This window comes from Megascapheus bottae, unplaced genomic scaffold, assembly GCF_031878675.1.
Source record: "Megascapheus bottae isolate mThoBot1 unplaced genomic scaffold, mThoBot2.hap1 HAP1_SCAFFOLD_103, whole genome shotgun sequence".
In the NCBI taxonomy this organism is placed as follows: Eukaryota; Metazoa; Chordata; class Mammalia; order Rodentia; family Geomyidae; genus Megascapheus; species Megascapheus bottae.
This window is the reverse complement of record NW_028327323.1, coordinates 121328-139201: the sequence shown is the minus strand read 5'-3', so window position 1 is coordinate 139201 and position 17874 is coordinate 121328. Positions and strand designations below refer to the sequence as shown.

At 40.6% G+C, this 17874-nt stretch overlaps 1 protein-coding gene across 1 annotated transcript in view; it reads right to left on the bottom strand.

Annotated features, from left to right (window-relative positions):
* The window catches only part of LOC150040050 (opioid-binding protein/cell adhesion molecule-like), a 96043-nt gene that overhangs the window by 21127 nt on the left and 57042 nt on the right, over positions 1-17874 (bottom strand). Inside the window, exons 2-3 of the mRNA XM_090327425.1 lie at positions 8996-9031; positions 3312-3517 (exon numbers count right to left, since the gene is read on the bottom strand). Coding sequence (XP_090183551.1) covers positions 3312-3517; positions 8996-9031 — 242 coding nt within the window. The remainder of the gene's footprint in view (positions 1-3311; positions 3518-8995; positions 9032-17874) is intronic.

Below are 17874 nucleotides of genomic sequence, written 5' to 3'. Positions count from 1 at the left end.
CCACATTTTCAAGGATGAAACAATCATGAAATCAAACACACCAAAATGAATTCCCAATCTCATCTTACATTTTCTATAATGGCCTATAAATATGGCAGGATGAGAAGTCTGGCTCCCTTCTACTGAAACTCCATTATTCTTTTAAGATAGACTGGAGCAGATTTGCCATGTAATTAAGCTATGCTGTACTGAACCAACAAATGAGCTGCCTGCAGTGGGCCTGTTATGAGTCTCAGGCAGGGTCATGATTTTCCCTTCCTTGGAGAATAAAAGAAAGACCCAGCTTGTGCTACACAGACTAGCCAGTATTTAGAATTCCCTGGGGAGGCATCTCTCTCTTGCATGCCAATCGACTCAGAAGTATTGACCTGCACAGTGGAAAGGGATGTTCTCCAAGAAGTTAAAAGTCATACATATCTGCATAAGTACGACATACCTTTCGTGGGAAATCACCAGAGAACATGGGCCATCTGTGGAATGTGGCACTTGATTTGCACTGTCTACAATGTTGCTTTTATGGGATAGATATATGACAGCAAAAAAAAAGCACACACACAGGAAAAGTTCGTTTCATGCAAAATGGGGATCGTTAGGATAATAGTACCTCATTAAGTGAGAAACCTAATTTTGTCAAGTTTGTAAGACAGATACTATGTAAGTGCTTGTCAGACTTTAATTTGCATATCAATTCCTCAGGGCCTTTTTTTTTTCATAACCATAGATTTTGATTCGGCGGGCTGGTAGTGAGATTGAGGATTCAGTACTTGGCTCAAACTTTCTTGGCAGCCTGCTGGTGTGGAGGTCACACCAAACAAGTTTCAGGAATAGGCATTGCTGTTCATTGACTCTTTTTTTTTCCCCTCAGCCCCACACTCATAATTATCTAGTACTGTTTAGCAGTTTGGATCTTAAATGCTCCTCAAAGGCCCTTGTGTCAGATGCTTGGAACCCAGCTTAACACCATGGAAACTTCAAGAAAGAGTTGGGACCTTGTGGAAGATAAGTCATTAGGAGAGGGTATTTGAAGTAGATTGTGGGACTTGGGCCCCTGTCTCTTATTTTCTCTGTTTCTTTGCTATAAGATGAATGGTTTTGTTCTGCCATATGTTTCCCCACAGGTCCCAAAGTACTGGAAACAATGAATCAAGAATTTGTAAGGCTATGAGGCAAAAATAAACCCTTCCTATTTCTATGTTGATTATTTCAGATATTTGTCATCATAACATGAAGCTGACTAACACCTTAACGCCTGTTAAGGAGTCAGCTAGTGGAGACAAATTTCTGAGTACTCTTCATATTAAAATACATCTCTAAAGACACAGTCTTAGGTTAGGTCTCAGGTGACACAAGTTGGACCTCTATTGGAGTATTCTATTTTCCATCACCTCTATTATCTGTCTGAAAAACATGCATCTCCACTGTTGCAGGCCTCATTGCTGACAAAAAGGAAGAGGACACCTGAGTCCAGGTGATGTAGAAGCTCTTAACTACTTGAAAGATGGGGTGAGCTTTTGTAGACCCAACTGGTCTAGGTTACTGAATGCCAGGAAACATAGGAAGCCCCAGAGCTGAATGCTCTGCCCTCTCCTGTCCTGGTTGCAATGTAAAATTCTGATTCCCTGCTACAGGGAACAAGCAAGAAGCCCTACATGTTTTACTCCTTTCTGCTTTGTTCCAGAAAGCCACATTGCTAACTGTGTAGTTACAGGGAAAAAAAATGGGACAGAAAGCTGCATCTGAGGGAATTATGGGACAGAAGAAGGGAGAAGAAGAAAGGATACACTGGAGTGATGGAGGAAAGAAAGATATCACTGGGCCATGCAAGATTGCCTGAGACTACAGGAATTTCTGACAACATAATAAAAAAAGGACTTTAAAAAAAGCTGTCTGGCTATATTTTCTTTTGATAGTTGATATAAAAATGGGAACTCCATGTCTGCCTAACCTTTTCCTTTATGGTATAATGTCTTATATAAAATCAATAACCCAGGGGCATTGAGTACCTTCCCTAAACATGCAGGCATTCGTAAATAAGATAATCCTAAAACAACCAAAAGCAGATTCTACATCTGTGTCAGGAATACATTTTAGGGGGGTGATTTCTTTCCAAGAAAGGAACATAGGAAGATAAGTTCAATTCATTATATTAGCAAGATTAAGATCAGCAAGGATACAAATAGGGCCATTTATCAGAGGACATGAGCAGCCCACCCCCCGGATACAAAGTACATGTTTGGAATGCATAAACCTCATGTCAGCTCAGAGAAGGCGTCCTCCTTAGTCCTGTTCTGACATCACAGTGACAGATATGATGCAGTCATAACGCAGTCAGAGAACACACAACAGTCACCGTTGGTTTCCCTGTCCTAAATTAACAATGGAGATGTAGGGCAGAGAAACTGTGAGAGATGGAAGATGGTTCCTGAGTGCCCAGATATCCCTGGGGTCAATAGCAGTCATTTTACTCAATCTATTGGGACCCAAGAGTGCTGGACCATTGAGGGGAGCCTGCAGGCCCTCAACCTGGGGAATCAGCACCCTCCCTAATGAGTCAGAGTGTGAGGCAGTTTGTAGTTTTCTGTAACTTAGACTTAACAGTTCTGTACATTGTTATTTCAGAAACACTTTCATCAGGCATGATAGGCCAGACATATTTATTTTTGTAGTTGAAACTAATCTAAGCATTTGAGAATGAAGAGATCAAACAGAAAATCCAGAGGAAAATCCCAGAGGCTTCCTGACCTGAATCTTCTCCCTCACATCCTGTGGGGCCAGCCAGCTATATCCAAAACCTGGTTCTTACAATCAATGTTCACTCCTGTTCCTTCAGACTTAGAATTATAATAGTTAAACATTTTAGCCTTTCTTTTTTTAGTATGATTTTTGGAACTGGGGTTTCGACTCATGGCCTGGTGATCTTTCCCAGCTTTTTTTTTTCCCTCAACTATGGCACTCTACTGCTTGATCCACACTTCCACTGTGGGTTTTGGGATAGTTAGATGGAGATGAGAGTTTCATGGAGTTTTCTGCTCCTGGTGGTTATTTATCCTGACAGAGTGCTTATTATTCTTTCTGAGATTCCCTGGGGACAACTTTGAAAGCTGGCCTGGATCTATGCTAGACTGGCCCTTCACATCAGTGAGCCCATAATCCTGGTCTTGAAGAAAGCCCAACTTGATAACCCCCACTTCAGAAATGGTGAAATGTTCCCCTCCAGGGGTCCCTAAGCCCCACCGACCATCTAAATAATATGTCACATACAGCTGAGGCTCTATCTATGGAAACGACTCTGTAAGGTTAAATGCCAGCACCTGTCACAGCTTTTCCATGAGACTTGTCAGGAGGTGACTCGCAGAGGAGCTGCCCTGGGGTGAGGGGCTCAGAGGAGGGAACAGCAGGAGATGAGAGTAAGGAGGAGGGCTGGAGGTGACAGGAGGCACGGTAGGAGGGAAAAGATGCCAGGAGGAAAACTCGGAGGAGGAAGAGGCAGGTGAAGCAATGAAAGGTCAGAAGAGAACTGGGGAATGAAAGAGAAGGTGAACACTGAAGCATGGGGAGGGGTGTCTGGATGCCTACCAAAAGAGGCTCTTTCAGATCAGACCATTCCTACTGGTTGTTCATGTGGAAAGCTGGACTTGCACATGAAGGTGATTTGAGTTCTTATTTTTGGCCTGTCAGGCAAAAGGAGACTTTTTCATCCATCTTCAGAGAAGTCTCTCTTTAAGTCTTTAGCCCATTTGTTAATGGGGTTATTTTCTTTGCATGATGTCATTATGCATAGATAATATACCATTATATGTATCATTATATGCATGCTATATAATGTAACATTATATCAAGGCAGATGTCCCTCAATAGATGGTAGATCAAGAAAATGTCCACACACACACACACACACACACACACACACACACACACACACACACACACAATGGAATTCTGTGCTTCCATCAGACATTGCCCAATTCATAAGGAAATGGAAAGATGTGAGAAAATTATATTAAGCAAAGCAAGCCATAACCAAAGAAACATAGGCTGCATGGTTTCTTCCATTTGAAACAACTATAATATGTCTAGGATATTCTTAGGAAGAGGATCATGGTGGGCTCAATAAACACCATATAAAATAATGCTTATTGAAATGAACTCCCAAAATGGAAACAAGTGTGTGTGTGTGTGTGTGTGTGTGTGTGTGTGTGTGTGTGTGTGTACTGCATGCAGCTCTTTCTTTGTGGGTCATGGGGCTTGATCTCAGCCTGGGTGCTGTACTTGAGCTCTCCCGCCCTACTGGGCCTGTGCATTGTCCCTGAGCCTCTTCAGCTCAACGCTACCATCTTACCCATGAGCCAAGCCCCACTTCCCATTTTCCACTGGTTAATTGGAGATATGAGTCTCAGGTCCTTTAGTGCCTGTGCTGGCTTTGAACCTCAATCCTCAGATCTCAGCCTTCTGAGTAGCTAGGATTACAGGTGTGAGCCACTGCACCCAGCTGCTATTTCTTTGTTTTATTTCATTTCTTTTCCCCTTTGATTTATTCCCTGCAGTCACTGTTTTTGTGTTTCTGTATACGTTGTGTTGTATATAAATTTATCTGATTTGGGGAAGGAATGGGAATCACAGAAATGGTGGGATAGAGGATGAACCAATGCAGCAGGGATACTCACTAGACATTATGTAGAAAATGAACTTTACAACGTATTGGGAAGGGAAATGCTGGGAGAGAATGAGGGAGGGACTGACACTGGTCAAAAAGAAAGGCCCTTATTGCCTTCCTATGTAACTGTAACCCCTCTGTAGATCACCTTTAGAATAAAATTGAAGAAAAAAAAAAGAAATACATAACTGGGTCCAGCTGTTGGTTGAGAGGTGGGTGTCTGGTATGTTTATGCATTTTAGTCTTGAACCTTAATATTCCTGATTTCTATCTTCTGAATAGCTATGCTTCACAGGCATATGTCACTGGCATTGGGCCATGCATTCCCTTTAAATGGAAATACAGAGCATTGTGCCAAAAAACAAAAAGAATTGAGAATCTGAACAGAGGCAGTGCGAAGGAGGGAAAGACAGAGACAGACAGAGACAGACACACTGAGACAGATATACAGAGAGAGACAGAGACAGAAAGAGACAGAGAGAAAAACAGAGAGACAGAGAGGGAGAGAGAGAATAAGGATGCAGAAAGCTGGCTCCAGAGACAAAAACAGCTGCAAACAGATGCTTAAGTTTGTTTGATGAGCAATATAGTCTGAGTGGGTTAAAAAAGTAGCTAGCATTTACATTCTAACAAGTATTCCAATATAAACTACATGAACATTCCAGACCCAACAAAGCAGAGAAGAAGAAAAGGAAAACATCATTTTTAATAGCAGGGTCTAAATAGCTAAGTTATTGACAAAATGCTTAAGGATATTTGAAAAGCTTTTATTTATTTTATAGGTTTTCTTTTTATCGTTACTATTATTTGCACTCTGAAGCAACAAAATCATTTCAGTATTAACAAGTAAAAAAGGGGAGGGATATCGGCAATGGTGGTGACTCATGCCTACAATCCTAGCTCTACTTAGAAAGCTGACATCTGATGGTGGAGATTCAAAGCCAGCCCAGGCATAGAAGTCCATGAAACACTTATCTCCAAATAACCTGCCAAGAGCCAGAGTGGGGGTATGAGCACCAGACTTAAGTGAAAAAGCCAGGCCAAAAACATAAGGCCCTGAGCTCAAGCACTTGCGCACAAACACACACACACACACATACACACACACACGTGCACACAAACACACACAACTGAAGAGAGTTCTGAGCAACAAGACTATTGATTAGCCACAATAGCAACTCAATAAGTAGGAGACAGCAGAAGCACTATATAAGATAATACTTCATTCAACTGTACCTGTCTTGAGTCATGCTGAGCAAAATAAAGAAGTTCTAAGATCCAAATGCCCCATGTTTTCATTCATATGTAAAATCTAGACTGAAGACAACAATAATAATGGACCATCAGGGTAAAAGTGGGATTTAATTTGGGGAAGGGGAGGAAATTAGCAGGAAGGGAAAAGGGAAGGTAAAGTTACCAGAGGAAGGTGAAGATGATTGAGGAACACTATATATACATACATGTATATGTATGTGTATGTATGTATCAAACACTAGTAAAAAAAATGGAGTGAAAGGAGAAGGACTATAGTTGAAGAGTTAAACTTCCATATAACATTGCGCACATTTGGCTTGTATTATAGCTATACGCTAATAAAAATAGTGAAAAAATAAGGAGTGAATTCTCTGTCTCAGTAGGGTATGTTCTTCTCTGCTATTTAGGATGCAGGGACTCTCTCAATAGTCCTTTCAGTAGATGAGGAACTTTCCAGACTCCAGAGGCACAAACCAAATAAACCTTTTTTTTTTCTATACAAAATACCCCACAAGAAAAGACAGTTGGATTTGACCTTGCCTGCAGCAGTGAAAGCAGGCACTACCAGTCACCCAGGCCTAGGTTCTTAAATAAAACAGTATTTTGGAGGAATAAAAATGCCTAGCATCACAGTGGGGTCAGTGGCTCTCCAATATCAGAATTACCTGAGGGCGATTTTGAAAGTGGGTTCTTGACCCCCACAGCAGATCTACAGTAGGGCGTGTCAAGGTTGGACATTGTACAAAATTCCCAATTATTTATAATAATAGAGTGACATCAGATTAAGTGCTTTGGCCCCTTCCCTTTCTTGCTTGCTTTCTTGCTTTTGAGGACATTAAAACTGTCCTTCTAACACCTACTGCATTTTTTGCCCCTGAGGATTAATTCACAGTCAGGTACCACATGAAAAATATTTGGTAAACAATGGACCATGTATATGAGGAAGGTTCCATATGATTGTCAAGCGAATGAAAAATCCCTATCACCTGGTGATATTCTCACTGGCATAATGGCACAGCACAATGTGTTATCCACATGTCTGTGAGAGAGCTGTGCAAACAGACCTACTATGAGGCCAGTGATATGGAAGTATTATATACCCAAGTAAGCACAGTGCATAATACTGGGAATGCTAATAAAAACCTACAGTACTGATTTGTCTATGTACAGTGCTCTATTTTATGATTTCAGAGTGTGCTCCTACTTATTATGTGGACTATAAGTAGCAGTCTACCTCTTTAGTCAGTATTAGGCTTATATTCCTCAGGTATACAACATCTCTTGATTGTACTATGAGACTACATCCAGTGATTGACCACTAAATGCACTCTCTACAAAGTCCACGCAGCAATAAAACCACCTGACACTACATGTTTCAAAAGCACTTCCCTGTCATTTAGTCACATAGAAATTATTTGTATGGCTACACCAAAGAAGCCTTGTTGTTTTGACAGACTGAGTCACCATGTAGTTTGCTTTGCCTGGGGCAATCCTGCTCACCCATAACTTCCCACTGTAATTAGGAATAGTCATCGCTTCTCAAAAGTTTGCCTACTTGTACATGCCTGTAATCTTAGCTACTTGAGAGACAGAAGATAACCAGTCATGGTTTAAGGCCAAAGGTTAGTTAGATTCCATTTTAACAAACATATTAAGTATGCTGGTTGCATATTGGTGATCCTAGCTTTGCATAAGGCATAGGCAAGAAGATCCCAGTTTGAGATTGGGCCTGGGTAGAAACAAAGTCCCCCCACCAAAAAAATAACTAACAGCAAAAGATGGGATGAGGGGATGGCTCAAGTGTGTAGAGCACCTGACTATCAAGTAGGAGATTCTTATTTCAAACACTAGTATCACTGATCAGAGAGAGATAAAAAGAGAGAGAGAGAGAGAGAGAGAGAGAGAGAGACAGAGAGACAGAGAGAGAGACAGAGACAGAGACAGAGAGACAGAGAGAGAGACAGAGAGAGAGACAGAGAGAGAGAAGAAGAAGTAGGGAAGGAGAAAGAGAGAAAGAGACAGAGAGAAAAGTAGGTAACATGCAAAGAGTTATTTGATCTCAGTGTTTTTTCCCGTTTAAAGTCTGTTGAAAGATCACTTATCATCAGCCCTGCGACCTTGGCTGCTGTTTTTGTACCAGTCTCTATGAGCAGTTGACCCAACACTAGCACTTTTCAGTCCAGGGAGAAGCAATGGCTTAGCTTCCTCATGCTGGGGTAATGGGAATGAAAGACACTGTGTGCAGTTTTTCTTTGCAACCTGACAGACCAACAGCTACAGTTGTCTATAGGAGGAGGAGAGGATGACCAAGTTGCAGGGGCTGCAAGTACCTAAGCAGAATGGGTGCCCAGCATCTAGACTGGAGTGTATACTCAGGGCCATCTACTTGCCCAGTGAATTGCTCTGCCATTTGAGCCATCACCCCTTCTCTCTATTTGCTTTTAGTTAGTTTTCAGAATGTCATCTTTCTTAAAAGGTGTGAATGTCCCAGAGCACTAAAGGAAGCTGTCCTACGATCTTTCCAGCTATGAACAAACAGTTTTTGGTTTTTGCAAAAGGAGGTGTGGCTGCCCTCTGACTTCTCTTGCTTCCTGGCTTTCATGTCTTGTCTTTGATTTTTTTTTCTCTTTTATCCTATTAGTTCCCAACAGCACCATCGCATGACAATGGTGTTAATTTCCAATACTCGTTAATAATTTTGAAATACTTATATTAGCTTCCAGGCAAAGTATCCACTAGCTCAGCCCAATTGGCATGCAGGAAACAGCCAGAATTATTCTGCACACTTGGCAGAGCAGAAAGGTCGAAACTCTGAAGCATCACGGGAAGATAACATTGCTTGGGCACTCATCTCAGACACAGCACAGAGGAAAAGATTAGGAACTGCCCATTCACTGTACAGTCTGTGCTCCCAAGGGCCTGGAAGCAGGTCCATTTGGGAACTCAAAGTCACTTCCCTTCTGTACCTTGGGCTATTTAAGTTAATAGTATCTTTCCTGCATCTGACTTGAACTACGATTAGGGGCAGCCCCTTTTCCCCGTTTCCTGGCCTCTCTGCTTAGTCACCATGAAAATCACTTTATATACCTCAGCTTTTCGTACTCCATCTCAAAATTTGGAATACTAGGGAGAACAAGGAGTTAGAATCAGAAGTCTTAATTTTCATTCTCAGCTTGATTATTCTAATATGCTATATTGCTTTGTGACTTTTTTTTCTTGGTACCATCCAGGGACTTAAATTCAGGACCTGGAGACCTGGATACTGATACTGTCCTTTGGCTTTATTGCTCAACACTAGCACTCTACCACTGGAATTACAGCTCTGATGTCAGGTGTTTTTTTTTTGTTTGTTTTTTGTTTTTTCATCCCCTCTGGTTAATTGGAGATAAGAGTCTCAAGGCCTTCCTGCACAGACTGGCTTTGAACCGTGATCCTCAGATCTCAGCCTCTTAAGTAGCTAAAATTACAAACATGAGCTACTGGCACCATTTTTTTGGTGTGTGTGTATGTAAGTGGGGTGTGTGTGTGTGTGTGTGTGTGTGTGTGTGTGTATGTGTCAGTCCTGGGACTCAAATTCAGGATCTGGCACTGTCTATGCACTTTTTGTTGTTGTTGATGATCTACCACTTGAGCAACAGCTCCATTTCTGGCTTTTTGGTGGTTAATTAGAAATAAGCATTTCATGGTCTTTCCTCTCAAGCTGGTTTCCAGTCAAGATCTCAGATGTCAGTCTCCTAAGTAGCTAGGATTACAGGTGTGAGTAGAAATATGATTTTGAATAGAAATACAGCCTCATTTTTTTACTATTTAATACAAAAAATGACGTGGAATGACTCCCAAGTCCATTAAATGGGGAGTGACTCCAATGTCATTCTCAGTCTCAATATTTCCTAATGGAGCAATGTAGTCCATGGCCAGGAATCTTAAGTAACTCCTTAATTTTCAGAAATGGATCATGGATGGACACAATGAGTTTCAGTCCAGGATCTTGGGTTCCATAACTGAGAAATCCTTGCAGGCTTGCCACAGAATGGTTCTAGGCTGATCTGACTCTGATTGGTGTCCTAACAATACTGGCACAGGAACAGAGAGACACCATGACAGTGTGGGAGGAGCTTTCTGTCACTGAGCTTCCGTTGCTCTGGAGATGGGAAGGGAAGAGAGCTTTTGACAATTATGATGGACCATGTGTGTCTGAGGGTAATGTCTTGTGCTAATGGAGCAAATTAATTCTTTCCTTTCCACTACTCTCATTTTTGTAGATTTTGACAAGTAGTTGTACTTTTTTTTTTCTTTTTTGACTCTCTTCTATAGGAGAGTGGAATAATGTTTTACAGGTACAACTAATCACCCACTTATATAATCCAAGGCTCATTTTCATGGGTCTGAGGATTCATTCCAGATGCAGGAAAAAATGATGCGTCTCTGTGATTTTCTGCCCTTCGCATTTGTTAAAGTTATAGCTTCTTTTTTTACATAGCTCACTTTGCTAATCCTTGACAGCCAGGTAGTAGATATCAAAAGGCAAGGAAACAGGCTTTTGTGTCAGTGAAGGCAATGATTGGAAATACACCATGCTGAACCACGGCTACAGCAGATCAAAGCCAATTGCTCAGGGGGCCAATGCCTAGTCTTTACTCTTCCACTCACAACTAGTCAAACATCACTGTGGCTACTAAACCCTACCCATCTGGAATTTTCTTCTCTGCAAAATGAGCTAATCTGGCCAGATAACTTCACAAATTCCCCACCCACTGCTCTTTACTTCTCTACTTTTGTTGGCCAATCAAGACAAGATTTTTAGGCACTTATCACCAGACCCTGGATTATGCCCAGTATTTCTATTTCTGAGGACCATTATGGTGGATAAGATCACAGACTTTAGCAATGTGGCTTTCTATGTACTCTACTTAGAACCTTAGAAGTCCTTTCTCTGCTCTAAAAAATCCATGCAAGCTCTGTTTCTGAAAGGTGGAGAAACTGAACTCACTGGGATGAGAGGAGAAGACTCAAACAATGGCTCCATGGGCCTAAGAAGCACTGTCCTTAGGCTTAGCCGAGTCTCCTGCTTCATCTGTCTTTACTGCCGTGGCTTCTGTTGCTGTTGCTTTAATTTTGTTTGTACTTTATTTTTGCCCCTCTCAGGGTCTCCACCAGAATGAACACACCTTACCAGGAGAATGTGGGGAGTTCTGCCAATAGTGAGGCATTTTCCTCACTAGCACAAATGATTACTTTTCAGACTTTGGGAACTGTGACACCTTCTTCTTCCTGGAAAACATGCTACTACTACAAGGGAGAAGGACAAAGATCTGAACAGCTGTATGATCTTGGAATAAAAGGAGGGGATGAAAGAAAACTATTGCTCACTAAAGACGGCACAATTAATGTTGTATCCTGGTGCCTAAACAGGTATTGTCTGCAGATTTTTGGAGCTGCTCATACAGGAAGCTTGTGAAGAGGATTATTATGGTGGATATGGCTATGTATGTATTCTCCCCCCTCAACAATTATATTTTATCCTTATAGTAAGTTTTGGAATGAGTATAATTAGCAACATGATATTTATTACTTCTCATATTTTATGCATGCGTATATAGATAGAACCATGTATGGTATAAGTGCATAATTGTAGAGAACCATCTAATAGAGCAAGAAAATATAAAGCTCCATTTTCATTTAGGAAATAGTACCACACTAAACTTGTAACAATCTCTAGCCTTCTGTGTCCAGCTGGATAAGTTGCTTAACCACCCAAGGTTAAATTTCATTATATGTAACTACAAAAAGCGTCGGATTGAACTCTTTAAAAAAATGGTATTAGTTTTGTTTTTGATAGCTGGTTGAAAAAGCTAATATGTATTTCTTCTAACTATTGACTTAGAATGTATACATGTGACAGTATATGAAGAAAATAAGAAATACACTTCACTTAGAATCTCATGAGGAAAGATAAAGAGATAAGAAAGCCCAGAAAGATTGGAGCTTAGCAAATCAGAAGGTAATTCATCTTGAGAAGAAAACAAGCGATATTTACATTATTAAATCACAATTACAAAGCAAATCAGCTGCAGACGAGAACAGATCATTTCCATCAATTATTACTGAACTGAACATAATTTTTTAATCACTAGCAGATGTAAATGGGGGTTATGGCTCATCCAGGAACTCGTCTATCACAGGAGTTATTAATCAGGTATTAACTTTGCCGAATTAGCAAGGACACGGACAGAATGGCAGCGGAAGCAGGATATTAGGCAGACAGGGGGAGGCAGCCAGGTTAATTCCTGAAATGGAGGCACAGAGCACTCTAGAAAACCAAGGTCAGCCACCTCTGCAACTAGTAATACTACTGTGTCGAAGGAAGCACTTAGCTCTGCTATTTTCATTCCCAAGGAGTCAGCACATGGCCAGACAGACATAAATAAAGGGATACACAATTTTACTGCCTTTTAGCTGTTTCACAGCAGTGACACAATGGTGACAGTATGCACTGAGCCCTGATCTCATGACTACTTCCATCTGTAGTACAGCTGGGGTGAAAGACTTGGTCCAGGGTTCTCTATCTGGCATCCTAAAAGTCTTGGTGTTTCTATCTCAGTTGGACATATGGACTAACTGCCCATCAGAACCCTAAGTGGGTTGGTGGTCACCTCTTGTTGTACTGCTTGGATGTGCAGGGATTGAAAAACAATGCTTGCTTGCAAATCTACTCCCTCCCTTACAAGCCTACTCAAGCCTTTAGAAATCTACTCCCTCCCTTACAAACCTAGTTCCTCCCTTACAAATAGTGTACCTCTCTGGGTTCTTTGCTCTCTTCTCCCCACCAGTCCCAATATCCTAATTTCCTCACCACCTTTTTAACTCCTGCACCATTCAAAAATTAAAAAAAAATAAAAAAGGCTCCAATTTCGCATAGTGCTTCGCTCACACTCTGAGTGCACTGAAAAATGAGTTTGTGTGTTTTGGAATCAGAGCAATGGAAGCCTGGAAGTAGAGATGCACACTCTTGTCCATCTCCAACAGGTAGATGGAAGTCAGGACAGCAGGCTTTATGTGTTCTCATCTTTGAGCCTCAGGCTGCAGGGTTGTTAATGATTTCCATGTCATGGGGTCTAAGGCAGTTGCTAGGCATCCAGATGATTACCATCTGAGCTTCTGTTTTAAAGAAACAAGAAAAAAAATCTAGGCTTGTGGACTTCAATATGAAATATGGGACAAGTGGGGAGAGGATGAATGGTCTAGATACAGAGTTGTAGAGGTCATCCCTCATTAGCTGCTTTTGCATTTGCCTTTGGACATCAGTGAATGACAGCCCCTCAGGCTGGGTGACATTGAGGCTTAATCTAAAAACAACAGTCTCCCTGTCCTCTCTCCCATTCTCTTTTCTCCTTCCTTCCCTGCCTTTGTTCCTTCATTCAACAAACACTTTTTTTTTCGTTTTTTTTAGTTTTTAGATAAAGAACCTAACCTCTCAAGATGGAAAGCTGGAGACCCTTTTGTTTTGTTTCAAAAATATTCTGTATTGTATAACAGGAAAGACCCCCTGAAATGTGACTTAGTTTGTTCTTCAGCAAACCAGATAGGTAGGGTCTCAACAGATCATCAAAAACATAATTACCAGCCCAATAATAATTTTATAGAAATCATAGTTATTCATGCTCATCTTTAATCCTTCCTTTCCCCTACAATATAAGCTTAGTCTTCAGATCTCTGTGGGGAGTTCAGCATTGTTAGACTGTTTATTTTCTTTGTAGCCCTCCAGGAGGCTTTCTCACCCAGCTTCTTTCTCCTGCCCTCTCTTGTGCATCAGACTTCTATGGGCTGTACTATTTGGCTCACTGACCTTTGCCTTCTAATTGGGGTGGCCCATCGGAAGCCTGCAGGTAATCAGAGGAAGGAATCAGGAACTCAGATTTGTGTTCCCAGCAGGTTCTGATTCATTCCACCAAAGCAGATAGCTCTTCTCAAGTCCACTTCTCAATGAAACTCACCCAGTTTTCTTCTAGTAAGCTTCAACTACAACTTCTAGCCTGGGGGAGCTTGGAACAGGCTTGCTGTCATCTTCTGGGAACACACTGTACAGTCATCTATGTGGTTTCTCTTTACCTTGTTCACATTTGGTGAGAGATACCTTCATTATAACTATCTAGGGCTATTCAAAGTTGAGTGTGCTAATCTTATCCATTTCCTGCTGGGCCCTGAGCAATATGGCTTACTTGACCTTGAAATCTTTGTTAAATGACCTCTTTAAGCTCAGATAGAACCCGCATTTATCATCTCATTTGTCCTTTAGAACAATGGTTATGAAACTGGAGATTTTTGCCTACAGGAGACAGTCTCTAAAGACATTTTCTAGACAACATCTAGAGGCATTCTGGTCACCATAAGTTGCTGTAATTGGTGTCATGGAAATGTGCCCCTAGCCCCAGTAGTCAAGGTCAGAGATATAACACAGCACTGGCAACTACTACAGGAAACTATCTGGTCCCATAAGGTCACATATTATGCTTGAGAGGTCCTTATGGGAAATGAGTTTCTATTTCTCCTACTAGAGGAAGGAAGCTTTATAAAGTTAAGGACTACCTATCTGCTTTTCATACTTTCTCAGTACAGTTCCTAAAATGCAGTTCCTAAACAATGGAAAAGAGCTGATGAAAATTAAACGAATTCATCAACAAACCAAATTCCTAGTTTCTATTATCTAATCATTTTTCTGGGGTAATGAACATTTTGTTGTTGTTATTGTTGTTTTTGTCAAGGGCCATTTAGATAAATATGTAGCATCATTCATGGGCCATACAAGATTATCACTACAGAAAGATGGCTAAGGAAAGCTGAGGAAACATGTATGTGCCTATTACATCATGTACCAACTGATTTCGAGCACTTTCTATGACACATAAGCCAGAGTTTCTCATCCTCATGATAATTTATAAATAAATAAAAGCCTAGGGGGGAATAATTCAGTAGCTGTGTGTTTTTAAAGCCCTCATAAGCTTTTAAGGAAGTAGGTGCTATTTTCTGGAGGAGAATGATAGAAAGAAATATCACCAAGGATGGAGCGAAGATGATGTTTAAAGCAAGCCCTGGAATGTTCTTGTTTCAGCAATACACCTGAGGTGACATGTGTCAGGGACATAATGTGAACAAGGCAAGGTGGTGAAACCATGGTGCGAACTAAATTCTATTGTAAATCATTTCCTCGCTGTTGCTGTGTTTTCTGAGGAGGACCACTCAAGATCCTAGTATAGGAGAATCTTAGTAGAATTTTCTAGAAGAAAATTCTGCCCTATTGAATGACCCTGTGGAAATTACCATCTCCCATTCCGCTTACTACTTCCATGGTTTCCCTTCTCACTGTCATACGACTACCAAAGAAGATGCTACTCTGTGCAAAGCTCATGACTGGCAACGTGGCTGGGAGGAAGAGCTGATGTAAAACACCAAGACTGGCAAGTGGACAGTCAGTGAATGCCTATTGAGTTGAATCCTTTGAAGAAGGGCTTGTTCTCATCAGACACGAAATGATTAGGTGACTTCGTGTGAATTTCAGCATTCCCAGATTCAACCCTTTCTAGGTTATAACCTGTTCTTTGGAAAGCAAGTCTAATCTGGATGGCATTTGTAGGTAATTCTTAAAAGAGGCCAGCAATATTTAGTCTAATCTACAAAGTTGAAAGTGGAAGGAAGCTTTGAGAGGAAGATAACTAATGCTCACGGATTCAGGGTCTACCTTCTGAGGTCGAGCTCTAGTGTTTTAGTGTCTAATTGGGAGCCACCAAGCCCTCCATTATCCTGCTCTCCACTATGGAAATTTTTGATTTTTCCACACATGGCTTATGATGATTGTGCCTCTGAAAGCTGATTACAGAAGGAAGCCAGCACCCAGGGCTATGCAGAAGGAAGGGATGTGGCAGCAGTTTCAATGTTGGAATTGAATAAGTTTTGTGGCTGTTAAACGACTCCTACTGCTGAGAGGGGCTGCTGCTTTTCTAATGGGAAATAGGCTGGTTTCACATGTAGGAAATGCATTCCAGGACATAAATCGCTTCCTGACTGTTGAGGCATATAACATCTGCCTTAAAAAAACACTGATATATTGTATATATGCATATTTGGTTATTTGAAATCGAATAGGGAAGGGGGGAAAACAAGATGAGAGGCGGGAGTGAGGGGGGGAAATGGGGACCAAAACATGAGAAAGGGAATCAATGTTTGTGAAGTAATGCACCTTCTATCTGGTGAATATAATGTAACCCTTCTATTAATTACAGTAAAAATATATGAAAAAAATGTGTTTTTTTACTCTCAAGTGTCAATTTATTTATTCTTTTTTCTGTATGATTTAATGATCATACATTGACCTCTCAAGCTAAATAAACATGTCCAGGGCCTTGACAGTTAACATCTGACTCACCCTTTCCTTTTGAGACATCTGTGATTTCATTAACAGTATAATGCCATTGTAATAGAGCACAGCACATAAATTTTGGAAATATTATAGGTTACAATCTATCTACTAAAGCCTAACAGCTACATTCCTAAGTAGCCTGATCTAAATTGTCAAGGAGTTTCCTAAAGGCTTATTCTACTTAATTGTACAGTCACGAGGGCCATATCCCTTTATTTGGTAAATAATCTATACTAAACTATACACTCATTAGGTGGGTGTCTCAGAGATTGGGACTGGATACTTAGCCTGCAAATTATCCTGGCAAATTCACTAGACTGTGATGGATTACCTAGTACAGGTGGGGCTCACTTCATTCACAGAGGAATGTTTCCATTATTAGTGAGGCCTTCCTGTCCTTCTCATTTTCAGGATATCTCCTACAGCAACTGTCATTATCCACCTGAGTAGAATGCTATCAGGGACTAGGGAGATCAAAGGTCACAGAAGTGGGTCTATTAGCTTTTTTCTTTGTTAGCTGGAGAGCAGAGTCATTTCTGCTATCCTAAACCCCAGCCCTGTGAGTAAACTATTTCAGGAAAACCCCAGAGGAAATATCTATGATAGTCATTACAGCTTTAATTAACTCAAACAGCTGAAAGAAATCAGTCAAATGATGAGGGTAATGCAAACATTCAAGAGATGGCTCCATTCAAGTAACCATCACTTCCAATAGGACAGAGATAAACAGGAAATAAAACTCCTTTTGGCAAAGGTTTCATGTTTGGTCAGCCACAGGCAAGAGCTCTTCATTTACCACTCAAGGGAGTAACGGTACATCTTATTTTTGCAGACACAGTCTTTGTTTACATCTGTTGATCTGTTGTCATTACCAGTACTACTCCTTTTATTTCTGGGTTTCTATTCCAATAGTATATTACATAGCTGCCCTTCCTTTAACTCTATCCTGACATGCAAAAGGTCCTCTATTTACATATTTTAAGCCAATTAGATATTGATGCAACTTTCCATAACACTTTTCTCTGCCAATTCCATTCATTCATTTACTCATTGTACATAGGAAAGATTATTTACTAATATACACCAATATCTGTTGCTAGTAAGTTGGAAATGAAGACCAACAGCTTATAGATGATATGCAGATGTTAGTGGCTACCAAACTAAAGAACTAGAATTATCAGCCTCACTGTGTCAGTAAAATGATCCTACATTAAAATAATAATAATAATAATAATAATAATAATAATAATGTTGAGATTTAGAGATATAGCCTGGGTAGATTATTCCCCTAGCATGGGTTCAATCATCTGCATAGCTCTCATGTACACATACATATTCATTCATTATTGAATTGGAGATTGGGGTCTCTCTCTCCTCTCCTACCCCTACATACCCACTTTCTTCTCGCCCTTTACTAACTTCCAGGCAAGCACAGAGAATTCAAGTAATTTTATGAACTACAATTAAGGATAAACCATTTCTCCATTATTAAGGAGAAAACAGTACATTCAAGGAAAAAATACACAAACATACGCAATTTTAAGTAAATAAT